This window comes from Oncorhynchus masou, chromosome 6, assembly GCF_036934945.1.
Source record: "Oncorhynchus masou masou isolate Uvic2021 chromosome 6, UVic_Omas_1.1, whole genome shotgun sequence".
In the NCBI taxonomy this organism is placed as follows: domain Eukaryota; kingdom Metazoa; phylum Chordata; class Actinopteri; order Salmoniformes; family Salmonidae; genus Oncorhynchus; species Oncorhynchus masou.
In genome coordinates, this window is record NC_088217.1 from 49,215,901 (window position 1) to 49,240,259 (window position 24,359).

The 24,359-nt window shown below is 42.1% G+C and overlaps 1 protein-coding gene across 2 annotated transcripts; it reads right to left on the bottom strand.

The window, feature by feature from the left end:
- Positions 1 to 390: 390 nt before the first annotated feature.
- On the bottom strand, positions 391 to 23,314 carry LOC135542178 (myb-related protein B-like). 2 transcript variants are annotated; one of them, XM_064968937.1, is made up of 15 exons: positions 23,254 to 23,314; positions 21,198 to 21,294; positions 21,023 to 21,094; positions 20,761 to 20,853; positions 13,119 to 13,339; positions 10,100 to 10,244; positions 8,336 to 8,389; positions 7,887 to 8,093; positions 5,780 to 6,052; positions 3,205 to 3,377; positions 2,986 to 3,085; positions 2,771 to 2,878; positions 2,535 to 2,648; positions 2,324 to 2,455; positions 391 to 2,225 (listed from the first exon to the last, which is right to left on the bottom strand). In XM_064968937.1, exons 1-15 carry the CDS (start codon positions 23,304 to 23,306, stop codon positions 2,097 to 2,099), a joined length of 1,971 nt encoding a protein of 656 aa, XP_064825009.1. In that variant the 5' UTR covers positions 23,307 to 23,314; the 3' UTR covers positions 391 to 2,096. The 2 variants fall into 2 exon arrangements, with proteins under 2 accessions (XP_064825009.1, XP_064825010.1); XM_064968938.1 differs by lacking the exon at positions 23,254 to 23,314 and adding an exon at positions 21,804 to 22,020.
- Between the last annotated feature and the right edge of the window lie 1,045 nt (positions 23,315 to 24,359).

A 24,359-nucleotide genomic window follows, 5' to 3' on the forward strand; every position in this document is an offset into this window, starting at 1 on the left:
TCCATGCTCAATCTAACAGTTGTTACCCCTATTCGTGTAATTGGTTACAACCAACTCCTGCAAATGAATGAACTTGTTCGGACATCAGAACCAGAGGTTTGTTGGACCATCTGAAATGTGGGCGAGAATAATTTGCGTTTTGAAATATAAAATAAACTATCCGCAAATATTGTACATTTACATACACATTCACATTTTATTTCAGTGCCTTTCAAAAGTTACCGGGCTCCCGTGTCCGCCCCTGAAAACAAAAAGGGGCATTGTGTCCGTTTTTCATTGGTCCTCAACAAGAAACAAACCAGTCTCTCAAAATACTAATGTCCCAATCTATTACTTATCAGAATATCAATAGTTCACCAACCTACCAGGTCAATAAAAGGCAACTTCTAAGATGGCATCATAGATTTATTACTTGTTCAATCACACATTGTTTAAATGCACAATTTTACAAATTGTTCATAAAATATATAATTTTTTTACTGAGGTCAGCAGATGATTTACTCATACATCTTATCTGCAAGCAGAAAATGATCTGTTTTCAGCAGAAACATTCTGTAATTCAAAGCACCATAATCTTATCAAATCTATACAACTTTGGACATGGGAATAGGGCAACCTGAATGTATGATGATTCATATTCACATCACATTCTATTCTTAATAAAATAGTAGCCTATAATAAACCTCAGATTGGCTAGTAGAATACATAATGTAAAAATAGATCATAGGAAACAAACATTTCAGCAACCCCTCAACTCTGTTCACGTGTGTCAATTTGTTTCCATTCATTATTGATTGATCAGGTAATCTAATGCATGAGACAGTTACAAACGAAACGCAATACTGATAGATGTCAGTGCAAAATGACATGTATACTTGAGATATCAAAATGAAAACATGAAGACGATAGACCTTTACATTACTTTTGAGTATGACAAACGTGATGCAAGTGTGGATTATTCAATTGTTGATGGGCTGTGGTAAAACTTACTAGGAAATGGTGTGTGTAGATTCAAACATTTAATTTGGAAAAACTTGAAATAACATGATAAAGTTGACCAACAATAAACATTTTCCCCCATATTTACAAGTATCCACTACTTCAGTTCAGTTGAGCTTGCTCAACATAGCACGGCATCAACATTTTTTCAAAACCTTTCAGAAACCTATAACAAACATATAACCTTGCTATGAAAGAATACCAACACAATAAACTTTGGAATAGTTACATTAAACATGTTTAACACAATGAAAATGTCTGCACAGCAGAGAGTTATGCCACATTCACGTGCCTGTCAGAACTTCCTATTTCTTAGTTGTGATGACGGAAATACGAATTTGTTTCATTCATGTACTTTTTGGTCAGAACCATTCTTCAACTAAATCTTGATAAACAGCTAGCTTGCTTAGCATTGACAATATCGTCAAACTAGCTACATTCTCCATATTGATGAGGTTGTAGTTGTCAAAAACTGATGTCATCTTTTGTTTGAAAAGGTAAAAAAGGTAAAACGTCACAACTCTGCAACAACATTTTCTCACTTGTAATCCAACTATTTTATTAACCCTTATTCTACCAGGTAATTTCACTGAGAACACATACTCATTTACAGCAACGACCTGGGGAAGTTACAGTGGAGAGGAGGGGGGATGAATGAGCCAATTGTAAACTGGGGATGATGGTATTAAGGCCAGATTGGGAATTTAGCCAGGACACCGGGGTTAACACCCCTACTCTTACGATAAGTGCCATGGGATCTTTTGTGACCTCAGAGAGTCAGGACACCCGTTTAACTTCCCAGCCGAAAGACGGCACCCTACACAGGCAACGTCCCCAGGCACTGCCCTGGGGTATTGGAAAAGGGTGCCTCCTACTGGCCGTCCAACACCACTTCCAGCAGCATCTGGTCTCCCATCCAGGGACCAACCAGGACTAACCCTGCTTAGCTTCAGATACAAGCCAGCTGTGGGATGCAGGGTGGTATGCTGCTGGCATTGGGTTGTTTAAGTGAAACTTCCCAGACACAAATAGGAATTTCCCCAACTCTGATAACATGTGAACACGGCATAAATCAGAACTTGGTAGTGAGGGAGGGCTCAGGACAGGATGAGGGCCCGGTTGGGAGCGTGGGATTTTAGTGAGCGGAGGTAACATCTTGCTTTCTCTGTCATTATAAGTTGGTCCTTAGTCTGTCCACATACCACTGCTTCCCATGCCTGAGACATCTAAGGACACAACAACGCATATCAATAACTTCAGATACAAACAAACAAGGGAAATACATATTCTAAAATATGACAAAACATAATATTATGATACTTACTGGGGTTGGTGGCACTGGGTAGGAATATGTACAACTCTCCCTGGGTCCTAAACAGAAGCCCTGATCCAGAACATTCTCCTCTTTATATTCTCTCTTCATGCAAAAGGACGAGGAGTTGAGAGACGTCTCAGCCTGTAACAAAGACAAGACAAAATCCAAAATCAAAGAAAACACTATAAACAATTACAGCATAACCATTTCGTCCATGTACCTTAGGACAGGGTTGGGGCAAAAACTTGGACTGATGCCTGGAGGTGACCGTCTCTTTGCAGTCCATGACATCCAAGGCCAGAGATTTACGCACTTTCTTCATTGTAGGTCGATGCTGGAACCAAAAGGAATGGACCACATATTCAGACCATTCCATAAAACTGAAAAGCAGCATTGGTTGAAGTAAATGGTTGTTCTTTAGGTGTAAACTTTCTCCTGCCATCTTTCATCACTCACCACCTGCTTGCGTCTTTGCTCAAGTGGACTCTCATCCGTCACGATCAGCTCAATCCCAGTCTCTTTCAAGAGGACTTCTTTCAAGTCCTCCTCGTTCGGAGTCTGAGGCTAAGACATAAAGAAAGAACATGCTTTCTCTGTGGAATATCGAATAAATTATACACACAGACAGTTCAATTTCTTTCATTGACATCTGTAGTAAATGAGGGACTCACCAGAGGCTGCAGAGGACCATACTTCTCCATGGCATTCTTGAATGGAGTTGGAGTCCGCGGGGTGTTGTCAAGATTTGACTTGTGGTTGGGTGTGATGAACCTTTACAAAAATAAAAAATGAAATAACATATTTTGCCACAAGAGAGTCATCATATTGCATCCTAATAATCACTTATTACATACAAGAAATGTGTGTGTCAATAACGACTTATTACATACACCGAGTTTGAGTACAGCTTGGACGCAAACACAGAGTTTTCCTTCTGTGTGAGTGGAGTCTTATCGCGGTGTAGTTGTGTGGTACCCGTGGACTTCTGACTACAGACTGGGGTAGAGGTGAGGGATGGATTCTCCAGTTCAAAGTTGTCCTGTTTGGTCCACATGTTGAGGAACTGGAAACATATTCAAAGTAAATGTGACCTCCGACATCCATTTGCAATCATACCATATAAATAAAAATTATGGCATTTAAATGTGAGGGATATAACAATTGGTAGAATGTGTTTTTGGCAACATCATTGGTGATAGTTGAAAAATATATGGCAAATTGGAAATCCAAACTGGATGGTGTTCAGAGATAGAAGGGAGGGGTTGGGGGTAGCAGAAGTACGGGACTAAAACAAACATAAGACAACTAATGTAAAACATAGTGTGTACGTAAAATGTGTATAGCATGTATAAACTGGAAGTAGAAGCCTAAGTGTTGTTGCCAAATTTGTTTATGCCAATTAGGGGGAGTGGTAGGGTTAGGGGAAAATACACTGTACACTACCAGGCAAAAGTTGACACCTACTCATTCAGGGGGTTTTCTTTATTTTTACTATGTTCTGCATTGTCGAATAATAGTGAAGACATCAGAAATATGAAATAGCACATGAAATCAAGTAGTAACAACAACAACAAAAAGTGTCAAGAGTGTGCAACACTGTCATCAAGACAAAAGGTACTTTGATTTGGTTACTACATGATTCCATATGTGTTATTTCATAGTGTTGATGTCTTTACTTTTTTCTACATTGTAGAATAATAGTGAAGAGAAACACTGGAATGAGTAGGTGTGTCTTAACTTTTGACTGGTACTGTATACAGCCGGTCAAAAGGGTTTTTCTTTATTTTTACATTGTAGAATAATAGTGAAGATATCAAAACTATGAAGTAACACATATGGAATCATGTAGTAACCAAAAAAGTCTTAAATCAAAATATATTTTTTATTTGATATTCTTCAAATAGCCACTTTGCCTTGATGACAGCTTTGCACACTCTTGGCATTCTCTTAACCAGCTTCATGAGGTAGGTAGGTATATACTTATGTGTATTGATTTCAAGAAAGGCATTGAGGTTTATGGTTAGGTACAGTCGTGCAACGATTGTGCTTGTTTCGCAAATGCGCTTTTGTTAAACCATCCCCCGTTTGGCGAAGTTGGCTGTCTTTGTTAGGAAGAAATGGTCTTCACACAGTTAGCAACGAGCCAGGCGGCCCAAACTGCTGCATATACCCTGACTCTGCTTGCACAGAACACAATTTTCCTAGTTAAAAGAAATTCATGTTAACAGGCAATATTAACTAAATATGGCGATTTATTGATTTATTGATTTTAAGAAAGGCATTGATGTTTATGGTTAGGTACACGTTGGAGCAACGACAGTCCTGTTTCGTGAATGCGCACCGCATTGATTATATGCAATGCAGTACACGCTAGATAAACTAGTAATATCATCAACCATGTGTAGTTAACTAGTGATTATGATTGTTTTTTATAAGATAAGTTTAATGCCAGCTAGCGACTTATCTTGGCTTCTTACTGCATTCGCGTAACAGGCAGTCTCCTTGTGGAGTGCAATGTAAAGCAGGTGGTTAGAGCGTTGGACTAGTTAACTGTAAGGTTGCAAGATTGAATCCCTGAGCTGACAAGGTAAAAATCTGTTGTTCTGCCCCTGAACAAGGGAGTTAACCCACCGTTCCAAGGCAGTCATTGAAAATAAGAATGTGTTCTTAACTGACTTGCCTAGTTAAATAAAGGTGTAAAAAAACAAACATTTTTTTATTTTATTTTTTTTAAATACCGATTTCCAATTGTTATGAAAACTTGAAATCGGCCATTTCGAACCCACAAATGCTGATGCTCCAGATACTCAACGAGTCTAAAGGCCAGTTTTATTGCTTCTTTAAAATCAGAGAAAGTTTTCAGCTGTGCTAACAATTGCAAAAGGTTTTTTTAAATTATCAATTTGCCTTTTAAAATGACAAACTTGGATTAGCTAACAATGCACCATTGGAACACAGGAGTGATGGTTGATGATAATGGGCCTCTGTACGTCTATGTAGATATTTTTTTTATTTTACTAGGCAAGTCAGTTTTAAGAACAAATTCTTATTTTCAATGACGGCCTAGGAACAGTGGGTTAACTGCCTGTTCAGGGGCAGAACGACAGATTTTGTACCTTGTCAGCTCGGGGATTCGAACTTGCAAACTTTTGGTTACTAGTCTAACCACTAGGCTACCCTGCCGCCCCTGCCGATATTCCATTTACATGTATTTTTTAAAATCAGCCATTTCCAGCTACAATAGTCATTAATATTAGCACTGTATTTCTGATCAATCTGATGTTTTCTTTCAAAAACAAGGATAATTTCTAAGTGACCCCAAACTTTTGAATGGTAGTGTGTGTGAGATAAATATATATATACATACACACATGATTCTGTACATACACACATGATTCTGTACAAAGTAAAAGGCACTGATGAGTCATCTCACTGTGTGTTAGGTCATGGTGGTCGAGCGATTACCTGTGAGGGAGAGAAGGGCAGGACCTTGACCGGGGTGCTCTTGGGGGTCCTGGAATAGTTGGAGTCAGGAGACAGAGCAATGCGACGGCGGCTGCGGCGGGTCAGTATGGAGGGTGGAGTGATTCCTCCAGGGGAGATGGGGATCAGCTCTCCCCGGTTGCCCTTGCTCAGCTCCTGCAGGGTGCTGCCCTCCAGACGGAACTGGGTCCGCTCTGGGCTCTGGCTCTCCTCAGGCAGATCAAAGATGGACATGTTGCACCATCCATCTAGGTCCTGGTGGAGGGCAAGAAAGTTCATGAAATATCATTTCCCAAGCTAGGTCTGCCCCAAATCTAGTCATACTCTACATCTTGTTTTACATACAGTGGGGCAAAAAAGTATTTAGTCAGCCACCAATTGTGCAAGTTCTCCCACTTAAAAAGATGAGGCCTGTAATTTTCATCATAGGTACACTTCAACTATGACAGACAAAATGAGAAAAGAAAATCCAGAAAAATCACATTGTAGAATTTTTTATTAATTTATTTGCAAATTATGGTGGAAAATAAGTATTTGGTCAATAACAAAAGTTTATCTCAATACTTTGTTATATACCCTTTGTTGGAAATGACAGATGTCAAATGTTTTCTGTAAGTCTTCACAAGGTTTTCACACACTGTTGCTGGTATTTTGGCCCATTCCTCCATGCAGATCTCCTCTAGAGCAGTGATGTTTTGGGGCTGTTGCTATGGAACACGGACATTCAAGTCCCTCCAATGATTTTCTATGGGGTTGAGATCTGGAAACTGGCTAGGCCACTATAGGACCGTGAAATGCTTCTTACGAAGCCACTCCTTCGTTGCCCGGGCGGTGTGTTTGGGATCATCGTCATGCTGAAAGACCCAACCACGTTTCATCTTCAATGCCCTTGCTGATGGAAAGAGGTTTTCACTCAATCTCACCATACATGGCCCCACTCATTCCTTCCTTTACACAGATCAGTCATCCTGGTCCCTTTGCAGAAAAACAGCACCAAAGCATGATGTTTCCACCCCCATGCTTCACAGTAGGTATGGTGTTCTTTGGATGCAACTCAGCATTCTTTGTCCTCCAAACACGACGAGTTGAGTTTTTACCAAAAAGTTATATTTTGGTTTCATCTGACCATATGACATTCTCCCAATCTTCTTCTGGATCATCCAAATGCTCTCTAGCAAAACTTCAGACGGGCCTAGACATGTACTGGCTTAAGCAGGGGGACATGTCTGGCACTGCAGGATTTGAGTCCCTGGCGGCGTAGTGTGTTACTGATGGTAGGCTTTGTTACCAAAGTCAGGCTTTGTTACTTTGGTCCCAGCTCTCTGCAGGTCATTCACTAGGTCCCCCCGTGTGGTTCTGAGATTGTGATCATTTTCACCCCACGGGGTGAGATCTTGCGTAGAGCCCCAGATCGAGGGAGATTACCAGTGGCCTTGTATGTCTTCCATTTCCTAATATTTGCTCCCACAGTTGATTTCTTCAAACCAAGCTACTTACCTATTGCAGATTCAGTCTTCCCAGCCTGGTGCAGGTCTACAATCTTGTTTCTGGTGTCCTTTGACAGCTCTTTGGTCTTGGCCATAGTGGAGTTTGGAGTGTGACTGTTTGAGGTTGTGGACAGGTGTCTTTTATACTGATAACAAGTTCAAACAGGTGCCATTAATACAGGTAACGAGTGGAGGACAGAGGAGCCTCTTAAAGAAGAAGTTACAGGTCTGTGAGAGCCAGAAATCTTGCTTGTTTGTAGGTGACCCAATATTTATCTTCCACCATAATTTGCAAATAAATTCATAAAAAAATCCTACAATGTGATTTTCTGGATTTTTTTTCTCATTTTGTCTGTCATAGTTGAAGTGTACCTATGATGAAAATTACAGGCCTCTCATCTTTTTAAGTGGGAGAACTTGCACAATTGGTGGCTGACTAAATACTTTTTTGCTCCACTGTATCTGTACAAATATGACTTTATGCTTTACTGTGACTTTATGCTTTACTTTATCTGTACAAATATGGTTATTTATGCAAAGTACAAGATTAACGTCGTGAAACTAAGAAGACTGAGGTATTACAACCCATCCAGAACTCTTACCCCATCCACCATATCCATCACCTCCTTTAAGCTTGAGCCGTTGGGAGAGAGGAAGCCTGAGCTGTCCACCACCCAGCTATTGGTATTCAGCTCACGTCCTGGGGTGTCTGGCTCACTTTTGGGTGTCTTTGACTGTTGAGGAGAGACAGCCTTGTGGGAGCCTGCTTCCCTTGGTCCGCCTCTCACAGTGGTTGTAATGGTATTCTCCTGTACCGGCGACATAAGCTTGAAAATTAGCATGAGAGAGAGGAGTAAAGATGAACTGAATATGAATGAACACAAACAGCTACCGGAACAATGTGTTCTACCTTGAAAAACAGCATAGGTTGGTGATATTTTAACACGCTCTGTATCTACTACACTATATATTTGTCACACAAAACACTACAGTTTATCTGCCTTTTACCCACACATAGAAGATATCTGGCATCCAGTGTTTGAATTCTTACCAACAGTGTAGTGTCTTGGTCTGAATCCCTCTCCATAGAACCATCATAGTCCATCTGCAGAAACATAACAAATCATGTTTCACAACACAACATTCAAATAACGATTACAGTGCACAGATGTCAAACTGACATCAAGCGGAACCTACAGTTTAAATCAGAAGATAAATACATTTAAAAACTCTGTTTTTCACAATTCCTGACATTTAATCCTAGTAAAAAATCGTCCCTGTTTTAGGTCAGTTAGGATCACCACTTTATTTTAAGAATGTGAAATGTTAGAATAACAGCAGTGAGAATTAATTATTTCAGCTATTATATATTTCATCACATTCCCAGTGAGTCAGAAGTTTACATACACTCAATTAGTATTTGGTAGCATTGCCTATAAAATTGTTTAACTTGTGTCAAACATTTTGGGTAGCCTTCCACAAGCTTCCCACATGTTGGGTAAATTTTGGCCCATTCCTCTTGACAGAGCTGGTGTAACTGAGTCAGGTTTGTAGGCCTCTTTGCTCGCACACGCTTTTTCAGTTCTGCCTACAAATTTTCTATATGATTGAGGTCAGGGCTTTGTGATGGCCACTCCAATACCTTGACTTTGTTGTCCTTAAGCCATTTGCCACAACTTTGGAAGTATGCTTGGGGTCATTGTTCATTTGGAAGACCCATTTGCGACCAAGCTTTAACTTCTTAACTGATGCCTTGAAAAATGTTGCTTCAATATATCCACAGTTTTCCTCCCTCATGATGCCATCTATTTTGTGAAGTGCACCAGACCCTCCAGCAGCAAAGCACCCCCACAACATGCTGCTGCCACCCCCGTGCTTCACGGTTGGGATGGTGTTCTAAGCTTGCAAGCCTCCCCCTTTTTCCTCCAAACATAACGATGGTCATTATGGCCAAATAGTTATATTTTTGTTTCATCAGACCAGAGGACATTTCTCCAAAAAGTACGATCTTTGTCCCCATGTGCAGATGCAAACCGTAGTCTGGCTTTTTATGACAATTTTGGAGCAGTGGCTTCTTCCTTGCTGAGAGGCCTTTCAGGTTATGTCGATATAGGACTTGTTTTACTGTGGATATAGATACGGTACTTTTGTACCCGTGTCCTCCGGCATCTTCACAAGGTCCTTTGCTGTTGTTCTGGGATTGATTTGCACTTTTTGCACCAAAGTACGTTCATCTCTAGGAGACAGAACGAGTCTCCTTCCTGAGTGGTATGACGGCTGCGTGGTCAGATGGTGTTTATACTTGCATACTATTGTTTGTACAGATGAACGTGGTACCTTCAGGCGTTTGAAAATTGCTCCCGAGGATCAACCAGACTTGTAGTCTTTTTTCTGAGGTCTAGGCTGATTTCTTTTGATTTTCCCATGATGTCAAGCAAAGAGGCACCGAGTTTGAAGGTCGGCCTTGAAATACGTCCACAGGTACACCTCCAATTGACTCAAATGATGTAAATTAGACTATTAGAAGCTTTTTAAAGCCATGACATCTTTTCTGGAATTTTCCAACTGTTTAAAGGCACAGTCAACTTAGTGTACGTAAACTTCTGACCCACTGGAATTGTAACACAGTGAATTATAAGTGAAATAATTTGTCTGTAAACAATTGTTGTAAAAAATTACTTGTGTCATGCACAAAGTAGATGTCCTAACCGACTTGCCAAAACTATAGTTTGTTAACAAGAAATTTGTGGAGAGGTTGAAAAAAAAGTTAATGACTCCAACCTAAGTGTATGTAAACTTCCGACTTCAACTGTACCTGCTGATCTTTACTGTGGTGGGCCATGCCCTCCTCGGCTTCCACCTGATGATGCTTCAGAGTAGGATCCACCCCACTAAAAAAGCCCATCTCAACCCTACGCTTGATGGTTGAGTTCCAGCGGTTCTTAACAGCATTATCTGTCCTGGAAGGGCACATTTGAACATAATGTTGTAGTAATGAAGATGTGGAGTACAAAGGTGAACTAATGATGTGGAACAAAACGCTGTTCCTAAATGTCACCAATCCATTCAAATTGATCAACCCCCCCCCCATCTAGCTTCAGAGTTTGTTCTGTTAGATGATCTAAACTGGGATATGCTTAACCCCCCAGCAGTCCTACAATCTAAGCTAGATGCCCTCAATCTCACACAAATCATCAAGGAACCCACCAGGTACAACCCTAAATCTGTAAACAAGGGCACCCTCATAGACCTTATCCTGACCAACTGGCCCTCCAAATACACCTCCGCTGTCTTCAATCAGGAACTCAGTGATCACTGCCTCATTGCCTGTATCCGCTACGGGTCCGCAGTCAAACGACCACCCCTAATCACTGTCAAACGCTCCCTAAAACACTTCTGCGAGCAGGCCTTTCTAATCAACCTGGCCAGGGTATCCTGGAAGAATATTGACCTCATCCCGTCAGTTGAGGATGCCTGGTCATTCTTTAAAAGTAACTTCCTCACCATCTTAGAACCAATACACGCAGTCAGGAAAGCAAAGGCCAGCTTTTTCAAGCAGGAATTTGCATCCTGTAGCTCTAACTCCCAAACAATTCTGGGACACTGTAAAGTCCATGAAGAACAAGAGCACCTCCTCCCAGCTGCCCACTGCACTGAGGCTACGTAACACGGTCACCACCGATAAATCCATGATAATCGAAAACTTCAACAAGCATTTCTCAACGGCTGGCCATGCCTTCCTCCTGGCTACTCCAACCTCGGCCAACAGCTCCACCCCCCGCAGCTACTTGCCCAAGCCTCCCCAGCTTCTCCTTTACCCAAATCCAGACAGCAGATGTTCTGAAAGAGCTGCAAAACCTAGACCCATACAAATCAGCTGGGCTTGACAATCTGGACCCTCTATTTCTGAAACTATCCGCCACCATTGTCGCAACCCCTATTACCAGCCTGTTCAACCTCTCATATCGTCTGAGATCCCCAAGGACTGGAAAGCTGCCGTGGTCATCCCCCTCTTCAAAGGGGGAGACACCCTGGACCCAAACTGTTACAGACCTATATCCATCCTGCCCTGCCTATCTAAGGTCTTCGAAAGCCAAGTCAACAAACAGATCACTGACCATCTCGGATCCCACCGTACCTTCTCCGCTGTGCAATCTGGTTTCCGAGCCAGTCACGGGTGCACCTCAGCCACGCTCAAGGAACTAAATGATATCATAACCACCATCGATAAAAGACAGTACTGTGCAGCCGTCTTCATCAACCTGGCCAAGGCTTTAGACTCTGTCAATCACCATATTCTTATCGGCAGACTCAGTAGCCTCAGTTTTTCTAATGACTGCCTTGCCTGGTTCACCAACTACTTTGCAGATAGAGTTCAGTGTGTCAAATCGAAGGGCATGTTGTCCGGTCCTCTGGCAGTCTCTATGGGGGTGCCACAGGGTTCAATTCTCGGGCTGACTCTTTTCTCTATATATGTCAATGATATTGCTCTTGCTGCGGGCGATTCCCTGATCCCCCTCTACGCAGACGACACCATTTATTATACTTCTGGCCTTTCCTTGGACACTGTGCCATCTGACCTCCAAACGAGCTTCAACGCCATACAACACTCCTTCCGGGGCCTCCAACTGCTCTTAAACGCAAGTAAAACCAAATGCATGCTTTTCAACCGTTCGCTGCCTGCACCCGCATACCTAACTAGCATCATCACCACCCTGGATGGTTCCGACCTAGAATATGTGGACATCTATAAGTACCTAGGTGTCTGGCTAGACTGTAAACTCTCCTTCCAGATCAAACATCTCCAATCCAAAATCGGCTTTCTATTTCGCAACAAAGCCTGCTTCACTCACGCCGCCAAACTTACCCTAGTAAAACTGACTATCCTAACGATCCTCGACTTTGGCGATGTCATCTACAAAATGGCTTCCAATACTCTATACTCTAAACTGGATGCAGTTTATCACAGTGCCATCTGCTTTGTTACTAAAGCACCTTATACCACCCACCACTGCGACCTCTATGCTCTAGTCGGCTGGCCCTCGCTACATATTCGTCGCCAGACCCACTGGCTCCAGGTCATCTACAAGTCCATGCTAGGTAAAACTCTACCTTATCTCAGTTCACTGGTCACGATGGCAACACCCACCCGTAGCACGCGCTCCAGCAGGTGTATCTCACTGATCATCCCTAAAGCCAACACCTCATTTGGACGCCTTTCCTTCCAGTTCTCTGCTGCCTGTGACTGAAACGAATTGCAAAAAAAACAACCTTTGAAGTTGGAGACTTTTATCTCCCTCACCAACTTTAAACATCTGCTATCTGAGCAGCTAACCGAACGCTGCAGCTGTACATCGTCCATCGGTAAATAGCCCACCCAATTTACCTACCTCATCCCCATACGGTTTTTATTTATTTACTTTTCTGCTCTTTTCCACACCAATATCTCTACCTGCACATGACCATCTGATCGTTTATCACTCCAGTGTTAATCTGCTAAAATTGTAAATATTTGCCTACCTCCTCATGCCTTTTGCACACAATGTATATAGACTCCTTTTTTTCTACTGTTATTGACTTTTTTATTGTTTACTCCATGTGTAACTCTGTGTTGCTGTCTGTTCACACTGCTATGCTTTATCTTGGCCAGGTCGCAGTTGTAAATGAGAACTTGTTCTCAACTAGCCTACCTGGTTAAATAAAGGTGAAATAAATGTAAAAAAAATACAAAAAAAATTCATTCAATCACAAAATATGTTCCGAGTGATCCTGACATTTCAGCACAGACATGGTAGAGGGATTCTCTTAGCTGGAGTACCAGTCAAGATAGCTACCTTCCGGGGAGCAGCTTGGCAATCTCAGCCCAGCGGTTTCCCAGCATGCAGTGGGCCTTGTAGATAATGAGGTCTTCCTCTTTTGTCCAGGACGACTTCTTCACATCCGGGTTGAGGTGGTTGTGCCAGCGTTCCCTGCACTGCTTCCCCACACGGCCCTTCAGGTGCTTAGCCACTATGGCCCATTGCTTGTTGCCATACCTTTTCACCAGTTGTATCACCTGTGGAGAGGAATGCAGGGTTGAAGTTTGTCTGGAAATGTGGCTCCATGTCTACAGTACAAGACAGGAGTCAAAGCAGCCAGTGGAAGGTATATTACCCTCTTGTTGTACAACAGACATGATTCTGAGATCTGACTGGACGACTGTTGATAGAACTCAACTTTGCTGTCACAAAGAAGTCTAGTAGAACTCAAATTTTATTAGTCACACGCGCCGAATACAACACGTAGACCTTACAGTGAAATGCTTACTTACGAGCACATAACCAACAATGCAGTTTAAAAAAAATATGAATAAGAGATAAAAGTAACAAGTAATTAAAGAGCAGCAGTAAAATAACAATAGCGAGACTATATACAGGGGTGTACCGGTACAGAGTCAATGTGCGGGGGCACCAGTTTTGTTGAGGTAATATGTACATGTAGGTACAGTTATTAAAGTGACTACGCATAGATGATAACAGAGAGTAGCAGTGGTGTAAAAGAGGGGGGGGCAATGAAAATTGTCTGGGTGGTCATTTGACTAGATGTTCAGGAGTCTTATGGCTTGGGGGTAGAAGCTGTTTCGAAGCCTCTTGGACCTAGACTTGGCGCTCTGGTACCTCTTGCCATGCGGTAGCAGAGAGAGCAATCTATGACTCGGGTGGCTGGAGTCTGACAATTTCTAGGGCCTTCCTCTGACACTGCCTGGTATAGAGGTCATGGATGGCAGGAAGCTTGATCCCAGTGATGTACTTGGCCGTACGCACTACCCTCTGTAGTAGAGGTTGACCGATTAATTAGGGCCGATTTCAAGTTTTCATAATCGGTAAATCGGCATTTTTGGACACCAATGCACTCCACGAGGAGATTGTGTGCAGGCTGACCACCTGTTATGTGAGTGCAGCAAGGAGCCAAGGTAAGTTGCTAGCTAGCATTAAACTTATCTTGTAATAAACAATCAATCTTAACATAATCACTAGTTAACTACACATGGTTGATGATATTCCTAGTTTATCTAGCTTGTCCTGCGTTGCTTATAATCAATGCGGTGATGGTTAATTTATCATCGAATCACAGCCTACTTCCTCAAACGGGTGATTTAACAAGCGCATTCGTGAAAAAAAGCACCGTCGTTTTACCAATGTGTACCTAACCATAAACATCAATGCCTTTCTTAAAATCAATACACAAGTATATATATATATATATATTATTTTTTTTAAACCTGCATATTTAGTTAATATTGCCTGCTAACATAAATTTATTTTAACTAGGGAAATTGTGTCACTTCTCTTGTGTTCTGTGCAAGCAGAGTCAGGGTATATGCAGCAGTTTGGGCCGCCTGGCTCGTTGCGAACTGTGTGAAGACCATTTCTTTTTAACTAAGAGCATATTTAATTTGCCAGAATTTTACATAATTATGACATAACATTGAAGGTTGTGCAATGTAACAGCATCATTTAGACCTAAGGATGCCACCCGTTATATAAATACGGAACGGTTCTGTATTTCACTGAAAGAATAAAGGTTTTGTTTTCGAAATTATAGTTTCCGGATTTGACCATATTAATGACCTAAGTCTCGTATTTCTGTGTGTTTATTATATTATAATTAAGTCTATTTGAGCAGTCTGACTGAGCGGTGGTCGGCAGCAGCAGGCTCGTAAGAATTAATTTAAACAGCACTTTCCTGCGTTTGCCAGCAGCTCTTCGCTGTGCTTCAAGCATTGCGCCGTATATGACTTCAAGCCTATCAACTCCCGAGATTAGGCTGGCAATACTATTGTGCCTATAAGAACATCCAATGGTCAAAGGTATATGAAATACAAAATGGTAGAGAGAAATAGTCCTATAATTCCTGTAATAACTAAAACCTAAAACTTCTTAACTGGGAATACTGAAAACTCACGTTAAAATGAACCACCAGCTTTCATATGTTCTCATACTCTGAGCAAGGAACTTAAACGTTAGCTTTTTTACATGGCACATACTTTCTTCCCCAACACGGTGTTTTTGCATTATTTAAATCAAATCAACATATTTCATTATTTATTTGACACTAAATTGATTTTATTTATTATATTACGTTAAAATAAGTGTTCATTAAGTATTGTTGTAATTGTACTTATTACAAATATATAAATAAATCAGCTGATTAAATCGGCTTTTTTTGGTCCTCCAATAAATCTGTATCGCTATCGGCGTTGAAAAATCCTAAATCGGTCGACCTCGACTCTGTAGTGCCTTGAAGTTAGAGGCCGAGCAGTTGCCAAACCAGGCAGTGATGCAACTGGTCAGAATGCTCTCGGTGGTGCAGCTGTAGAACCTTCTGAGGATCTGAGGACCCATGCCAAATCTTTTCAGTCTCCTAAAGGGGAATAGGTTTTGTCATGCCCTCTTCACAACTGTCTTGGTATGCTTGGACCATGTTAGTTGGTGATGTGGACACCAAGGAACTTGAAGCTCTCAACCTGCTCCACTGCAGCCCTGTCGATGAGAATGAGGGCGTACTCGGTCCTCTTCTCCTGTAGTCCACAATCACCTCCTTTGTCCTGATCACATTGAAGGAGAGGTTGTTGTCCTGGCACCACACGGCCAGGTCTCTTACCTCCTCCCTATAGGCTGTCTCGTCGTTGTTGGTGATCAGGCCTACCACTATTGTGTCATCGGCAAACTTAATGGTGTTGGAGTCATGCAGTCATGCGTGAACAGGGAGTACAGGAGGGGACTGAGCACGCACCCCTGAGGGGCCCCCGTGTTGAGGATCAGCATGGAGGATGTTTTGTTAACTACCCTTACCACCTGGGGGCAGTCCGTCAGGAAGTCCAGGATCCAGTTGCAGAGGGAAATATTTAGTCCCAGGGTCCTTAGCTTATTGATGAGCTTTGGAGGGCACTATGGTGTTGAACGCTGAGCTTGGGTCAGTGAATAGCCTTCTCACATAGGTGTTCCTTTTGTCCAGGTGGGAAAGGACAGTGTGGAGTGCAATAGAGATTGCATCATCTGTGGATCTGATAAGGCAGTATGCAAATTGGAGTAGGTCTAGGGTTTCTGGGATAATGGTGTTGATGTGAGCCATGACCAGCCTTTCAAAGCACTTCATGGCTACAGACGTGAGTACGACGGGTCGGTAGTCATTTAGGCAGGTTACCTTAGTGTTCTTGGGCACAGGCACGATGGTGGTCTGTTTTAAACATGTTAGTACTACAGACTCAGAAAGGGAGAGATTGAAAATGTCAGTGAAGACACTTGCCAGTTGGTCAGGGCATGCTCGTAGTACACATCCGGGTAATCCGTCTGGCCCAGCGGCCTTGTGAGTGTTGACCTGTTTAAAGGTCTTTCTCACATCGGCTGTGGAGAGCGTGATCGCAGTCTTCCGGAACAGCTGGTGCTCTCATGCATGTTTCAGTGTCATTTGCCTCGAAATGAGCATAGAAGTAATTGAGCTCGTATGGTAGGCTCGTGTCACTGGGCAGCTCTCGGCTCTGCTCCCTTTGTAGTCTGTAATGGTTTGCAAGCCCTGCCACATCCGACGAGCGTCAGAGCTGGTGTGTTACGATTCGATCTTAGTCCTGTATTGGTTCGTCGGAGGGCATAGCGGGATTTCTTCCAGGTTAGAGTCCCGCTCCTTGAAATCGGCAGCTCTACCCTTTAGCTCAGTGTGGATGTTGCCTGTAATCCATGGCTTCTGGTTGGGGTATGTACATAGGGTCACTGTGGGGACGACGTTATCGATACACTTACTGAGGAATCCAAAGACTGATGTGGTGTACTCCTCAATGCTATCGGAGGAATCCAGGAACCTATTCCAGTCTGTGCTAGCAAAACAGTCCTGAAGCTGATCTCTGCTTCACCTGACCACTTTTTTAATTGATCGAGTCACTGGTGCTTCCTGCTTTAATTTTTGCTTGTAAGCAGGAGGATAGAAATATGGTCAGATTTGCTAAATGGAGAACAAGCGAGAGCTTTGTATGCGTCTCTGTGTGTGGAGTAAAGGTGGGCCAGAAGTTCTTTTCCCCCTTTGGTTGCACATTTAACATGCTGATAGAAATTTTGTACAACGGATTTTAAGTTTACCTGCATTAAAGTCCCCAGCAACTAGGAGTGCCGCCTCTGGGTGAGCGTTTTCCTGTTTGCTTATTGTGGAAATGGTGGAATAGAGCTCATTCAGTGCAGTCTTAGCGCCAGCATCAGTCTGTGGTTTTGTAAACAGCTATGAAAACTACAGATAAACTCTCTAGGTAGATAGTGTGGTCTACAGCTTAACATGATAAACTCTACCTCAGGCAAGTAAAACCTTGAGTCTCCCTTAGAGACTTCCTTCGCTGTTATTTACAGAAATACATAGTCTGTCACCCCTTGTCTTACCAGACGCCGCTGTTCTTTCCTGCCGATAGAGCGTATAACCAGACGGCTGCATGTTAATAATGCCGTTCAGCCACAACTCCGTGAAGCATAAGCTATTACAGTTTTGAATGTCCCATTGGTAATTTAATCTTCCGCATTGGTCATCGATTTGATTTTCCAAAGATTGCACGTTTGCTAGCAGAATGGAAGGAAGTGGAGGTTTATTCGATCGCCTACGAATTCTCAGAAGGTAGCCCGCCCTCCGGCCCCGTTTTCTCTGCCTTCTTTTCTCACAAATGACGGGGATCTGGGCCTGTTCCCGGGAAAGCAGTATATCATTCACGTCGGGCTTGATAAAGGAAATAAAGGATTCTGCCAATTACATGGTGAGCAATCGCAGTTCTGATGTCCAGCAGTTCTTTTTGGTCATAAGAGACAGTAGCAGCAACATGATGTACAAAATAAGTTACAAACAACACAAAGAAACAAACAAAATAACACAATTGGTTTGGAATACGTAAAACGTCTGCCTTGTTCTCAGGCGCCATCTTATTATCTGAACTGATTGCAAGGTTCGTACAGACAGTGCCAAGTCAAATTCAAGAACTTTCATGTACTTTTCAAGCCCTAATATTTATTTTCAAGGACCATCAAGTTGCAATAGTTCCTATAATGCAATTGTTTCGTGTCGCCACCTGATGGCAGTATATCATTACAGCCACATGAAAAAAAATCTAATTACATCACTACTTTACAAGATCTACTCAATAATTTCACTACATACATGAACAGTAAGTCAGTACTGATGATGTTGTAATTTGAGTATTGATCAGCACAGTTTTGGGGCCTACTGGTGAACACACATTTCCTATTCGCATTACTACACAATTCCAGCTTAATTGTATTTTTATTGGGTATTTGGGTTTCTACTACTTAATAGCTATGGAAAAGCAACTAGCTTCCTTCCGACTGGCATCTTTAGTGTCGCCGGTCGGGAGAAGGGCCGGGTGGGCTGTGTGAGGAAAACGGACACCGGAATAGCAGGAGCATGGCTGCCGCTTGATAAAGCAGCAGCCAGGCGCTCCTGTGAATGAGGCGATTGGTAAACAAAGCTCTGGAGTTTGTTGCAGAGAAAAAGCCACAATGTAGAACTGGCACCAGCGCAGGATGCAGCGTTGTCCCTTCATGTGGCTCTTCAGGGCCGATTCACCCACGCTCGCAATGTCAAAGTCTGACGCATTTTTTGCACCTTACACAACGTGGGGTGGTTGGGTCCAGTGATGTAGTGGTAAAAAAAAGGTGGGTAAACTATAATGAACAAAAATATAAATTCTCAAATGACTGCCCCATCTTTCCTTCCTGTTCTCTGCTGCCAATGACCGGAGCGAATTTCAAAAATCACTGAAGCTGGGACTCGTATATCCCTCACTAACTTTAAGCATTAGCTGTCAGAGCAGCTCACAGATCATTGCACATGTACATTGTGACGGCCCTGAATTCTTCTGAACCGTCTCAGTGCAGCTCCTTCCATTAGGTTGCTTTCCCTTTAATTCCCAATTAAATAGCCAGCATCAGCTGCGCAAAAAGGGGGTTGTGATGGAGATGTGAAGGAGGATGTTGTTTTGTTGCCTAATAGAGTTTACCTAGGATCTGATCCAATCTTTGCGTCCGTGGACTACACCTCTCCGTGGCCTTTCTCCGCTGGAGATCTATTGGCGGATTGGATTGTCTGACTGACCGACTGACTACCACCTTTTCGTATACGGTATTTCCTTTGTTTAGATGTCATGTATACGGTGATGATTTATGTAGTTAGTTGTAGTTGAGGACTTAGTAAGTGTTGATTTGCTTTAAAGTTCTGTGGTAAAATAATTATTATATGGATTGTATGATTAATACTGGGTTTACGCTACACTGAATGAACGGACAAACATTGCGTGACAGAAGTCACTTGAGTTCGCTGAACTCCTTTACCGGGCTGGACTCTTTTTAGGCCCGAGGTACAGGACATTTCTGGAGGAACCAGAACTCATTGTTATATTATTATATGTGTGTGTAATCATTGATGTTGCTAATACAACCCACGCAAAAGAATAGTTGTTTTGGAAGTTATTTCCAATGTTTTAAGGGTTTATGAAAAGTTTATTTCCATCCTGACTTTTACATAAGTCCTTTGTATTGGTGTAGACTTGACGGACCAGATGGGACTCATTCCCTCCCAAACTAAAAGGAGAAACCAATGTTTTCTCTGGTAGACACAACCTACCTGGCACCCTTATAAATAATAACCTCAAGTCAAAACCGTTACAACATAGCCCATCCAACTACCGCATCCCCATATTGTTTTTCTCTCCTTTGCACCCCAGTATCTCTACTTGCACATCTATCACTCCAGTGTTAATTGCTACATTGTAATTACTTCGCCACTATGGCCTATTTATTGCCTTACCTCCCTAATCTTACCTCATTTGCACACACTGTATACATATTTTTTCTATTGTGTTATTGACTGTGTTTGTTTTTTCCATGTATAACTCTGTGTTGTTGTTTGTGTCGCACTGCTTTGCTTTATCTTGGCCAGGTCGCAGTTGTAAATGAAAACATGTTCTCAACTGACCTACCTGGTTAAATATATATATTTTTTTAAATAAATAAAACACAACATGTAAAGTTTTGGTCCCATGATTCATGAGCTGAAATAAAAGATCCCAGAAATTCTCCATACGCACAAAAGGCAGGATTGAATCTACATTTGCCTGACATTTTAGCTATCGATGTGACCTTTGGTGGCGCCCAATCAGTCAGTTATGTACCTGCCTGGCTGAGTGGCAGTGTGGGTGGAATGATCAAGCTAGCCTGGCAACCAGAGCACGAAACACATGAGGAAATAAAACTGGGTAGTCTGCTTGAAAAATAAAAGACAAATCCATTTTTCTAATATTTTTCATAAACATCTGTTCTCTTATTTTAATTTGAGAAAATGTCTGATTTTCAAAGTATTCCTGTACTTGAATTTCAGAGTGCCAAATTCAAGTACTTTAAGCACCTTGTGTGAACCCTGTGATTGTAGAATGGTCGCCATCACACCACTTACCTTCTCGTCCTCTTCTTTGGTCCAGGGCCCTTTAACCAGATCTGGATCCAGAACCTTCAACCAGCGGTGCTGGCACTGGTGTTCTGAGCGATTCTGTGCAGAAGGGTTACCATACAGTTAATGATTTCATGCAATAGAAACCACACAACCCTTCAGACAGCAAATTGGAGTCTTTTCTATTTTAAAACACTTCAGTTGTATTATTTTGCATTGTCAACTAGATATTACAGAATATATACTGTAATCTCTCGATATAACTCACCAGTAAAAAACTGGCTATGTGTTTCCAGTCATTTGGTCCCAGGCTTTGGACCAATGCTTTCAGATTGTCATCCTGAGAATAAAGGACAGCCATTTTATGAAGAGCAGAGTAGCCAACTCATCCTCACTTGCTGCAAATAACCAACCATGTCCCCCTGATCTATAAATGAACTCACCTCCTCTTGTGTCCATTTCACTTTGACCTTTCCACAGTCTCTCTGTTCAGCCACATCAGAGTCGGTGTCCTGATACATAGCCTCCTCCCCATCCTCTCTGAAAAGACAAGCAACCAGTCAACTGGGTGTGGTAGAGATCAATGCAGAGATAATCTAGAGCATTCTTTCTTTAACAGAAACTGACCAGCCCCCAAATATAGTGTGCATGCATTCCATTCACTGAAAAGTAGCTGACATGGGTGGGTCGCATACTTAAATTGTCACATAATACATTTTTGATTCACTAGCTACATAGCTAGATACTACAGCCATATTCAGTTAACTAACGTTTGTGGCAGACATTTCGAGCTTTCCAATTAAACCGGTATGTATTTGAAAATTCCTTGGATACATTTGTTTCCTGACATTTGGCTAGCTAACGTTCAAAACATCTGACATCACCCCTGGTAGGGTTACAAAAGCGCATTCAAATCACGTAAACGCGCAAAAATAATCAAGGACATCCAATAATCTCAGAAATGATAAATGGTGCATTGACCCCAGTCGACATTGATATTTGTCCAACAGCTGCTGTAACCTTAACAAAGTTAGAATCTGATTACTTACCCGCGCAACCACCAGGACATTTATCTTCGTTTTACCACCAAAGCCCTTAGCTAAAATACAATTGTATATTTTTATCAACCACGTCGTGCATAGATTCCCAAACTATATACCACGAGCAAAGCTGTGTTTTTTGTAGTATATAGTCCATGAAACTCTGTTTTTGTCGGAGGGCTGGGTACTCCACTTCTATGTTGCTGACGTTAGTCCGCGCTCCAGTTTCTATCTCGCGCGCTTCTTTTTACTTCTTCTTTGATATCATGGCGGTCCGCAAACAAACGTTTAAAGTGCATTCCGCCACCTACTGTATTGGAATGTACGATCAATAATGGTATGCCCAATTCTGTACTAACGTGAAAATAATCATCTCAGCCAAATAAATCCCTACTGACTTCTACGTTGTTGCCTTTCCATCAGGATTGGGGAGCCTAAATAAATCTGCACCGTTGGAAAGCTGGAATTCACCTCTCCTGAGTGGCGCAGTGGTCAAAGGCACTGCATATCAGTGCTTGGAGCGTCACCACAGACACCCTGGTTCAAATCCAGGCTGTATCAAATCTTATCGTCTTACAGCCTCAAAATATGATACATCATGACTGTTCCATTTTCTCTAAGCCTCTCTATGCACCTGACTTCGGGGCGGCAGGGTAGCCTAGTGGTTAGAGCATTGGACTAGTAAGTTGCAAGTTCAAATCCCCAAGCTGACAAGGTACAAATCTGTCGTTCTACCCCTGAACAGGCAATTAACCCACTGTTCCTAGGCCGTCATTGAAAAAAATAATTTGTTCTTAACGGACTTGCCTAGTTAAATAACACCTGGCATCCACCAAATACTGCACTGTGTTTTCCCCCACAATTACAGCAAATTAACCTTCACATTGCTTCCACATTCACTGTAATCATGTTCCCCTCCACACTTGGCACAACTTTTCTTTCCTTTACATTCAGCAGCTACAAGTCCCATTCTTCGGGCATTTAAAACACCACAGTGCATATAGAACAAATTCTCTAACAGGATTCAAAATCTGTACTTTTCCCAGCAAAACATTCTCAAACCTCAGTATCACTGATAAGCTTTCACTTCTTTGCGCCTCTATCCTACTGATCAAACTTTTGGCCTCAATCACTCTGCCTCCCTTCACATTTTCTTCAATGTCATCTGTGGTATTAGATATCGGACCCCAGTGTTGACTCCCTTCAATCTAGCATAAGCACCAGGGACAGGGCTTTTAATCTTCTTTCCATGAACATTTTCCATTTGCAGAATGTTCCCTTGCTGAGCCTGGCTACCACAAAGTATTATCAATCTACCATTTCCAATTAACCCGGCTAGTTTAACTTCACCTTTCTTTCTCTATGACATCAGTCGGATAAGGCGTAAATGAGGCCCTATGGTCTCATCAAGCACCATCACAACTTTCAACTCCGACACATTATTATTCTTGCTTCCTACCTTGACCCACTTTTTACTTTCCACACTAGACGCACCACTGATTTCAGTATCATGATCTCTCTTCTTCCTATGTCTTTCCACGACAGACCATTCAAGATCATTGACAGTCATCCTCCCGCTCCATATCATCAGAACGGTCATCCATATTGGTCGCATTCCAGCACAGCTGTTGCTTCTCCAACGTTCTCTCCATTTCGTCCACACTACTCGCTGCCATTTCAAGCCGATGCTGCGTGTCTCTTCAGCATCATTAATTTCTCTCTCTCGAGCGATTCTTTTCTCGTAGACTCTCAAAGCTTTCCCTGAGTGACGTGACCAGAGGTGTGCGCGCAGAATTGTGATCCTATCCTATGAATAGGTCAGGGCAGGGGCAGAAAGATTTTTATTCCAAAGTGACTTCTTACAATGTTGTGTCTGTGTAATTATAGTCTACAGAATACACTGTTGATCATATCTATGCATACATACATACAATAAGAGAGAAATGCGCGCTTTTCTAACAAAATTATTCACCCCTGTGGTGGTAAGCCATATTACAGCCTGTGTTGTGATAATTGCGTTGTTTGCTCTATAACCTGTTTATTCATTTGCCTTGCTACCGCGATATATAGGCCTAAAGGCCGAGACAATAAGAAGACAGCGGAAAAATAAATTCAACACCAGCATTGTTTTATCACAAAACCGTCTGGAAAACTGTCAGGTTTAGTCAAAAGTTTCCAGATTTTTCGGATCACCACACAACTATTGATTTAGAACCACAGAGTTGCCGCAATTCGCAAAGAAAACAGAATCTGCCGCCACTATTCCAGCACAATTTCGATTTCAACATAATCAAATCAAAGTTTATTTGTCACGTGCGCCGAATACAACAGGTGAAATGCTTACCTACAGACTAACTATAACCAATAGTGCAAAACAAATGTATGTGTCGGTAAATAAAGAGGAGTGACGCCAAAATCCAAACTGGCTTCCGTTGACACTTTTTTTTTTTTGGTGGGCCAGGATCATTCAGTTGAGTTTGCTCAGTTTAGCTCAACGCTGATTGGCTAATTTTTATGATTTTTTAATACTTTTTTTAATCAAGGTAGGCCAAATGCTCCATTCAA

What these genes read in the sequence shown, in the direction of transcription:
- LOC135542178 (XM_064968937.1), bottom strand. Translation starts at nt 23,306, where the DNA reads ATGATACTGAAATCAGTGGTGCGTCTAGTGTGGAAAGTAAAAAGTGGG. An exon ending in CCAAAGAAGAGGACGAGAAG is followed by an intron (nt 13,340 to 20,760) that starts GTAAGTGGTGTG and finishes TCCTCTCCACAG; the next exon opens with GTGATACAACTGGTGAAAAG. An exon ending in TGCCCCAACCCTGTCCTAAG is followed by an intron (nt 2,456 to 2,534) that starts GTACATGGACGA and finishes TCTTTGTTACAG; the next exon opens with GCTGAGACGTCTCTCAACTC.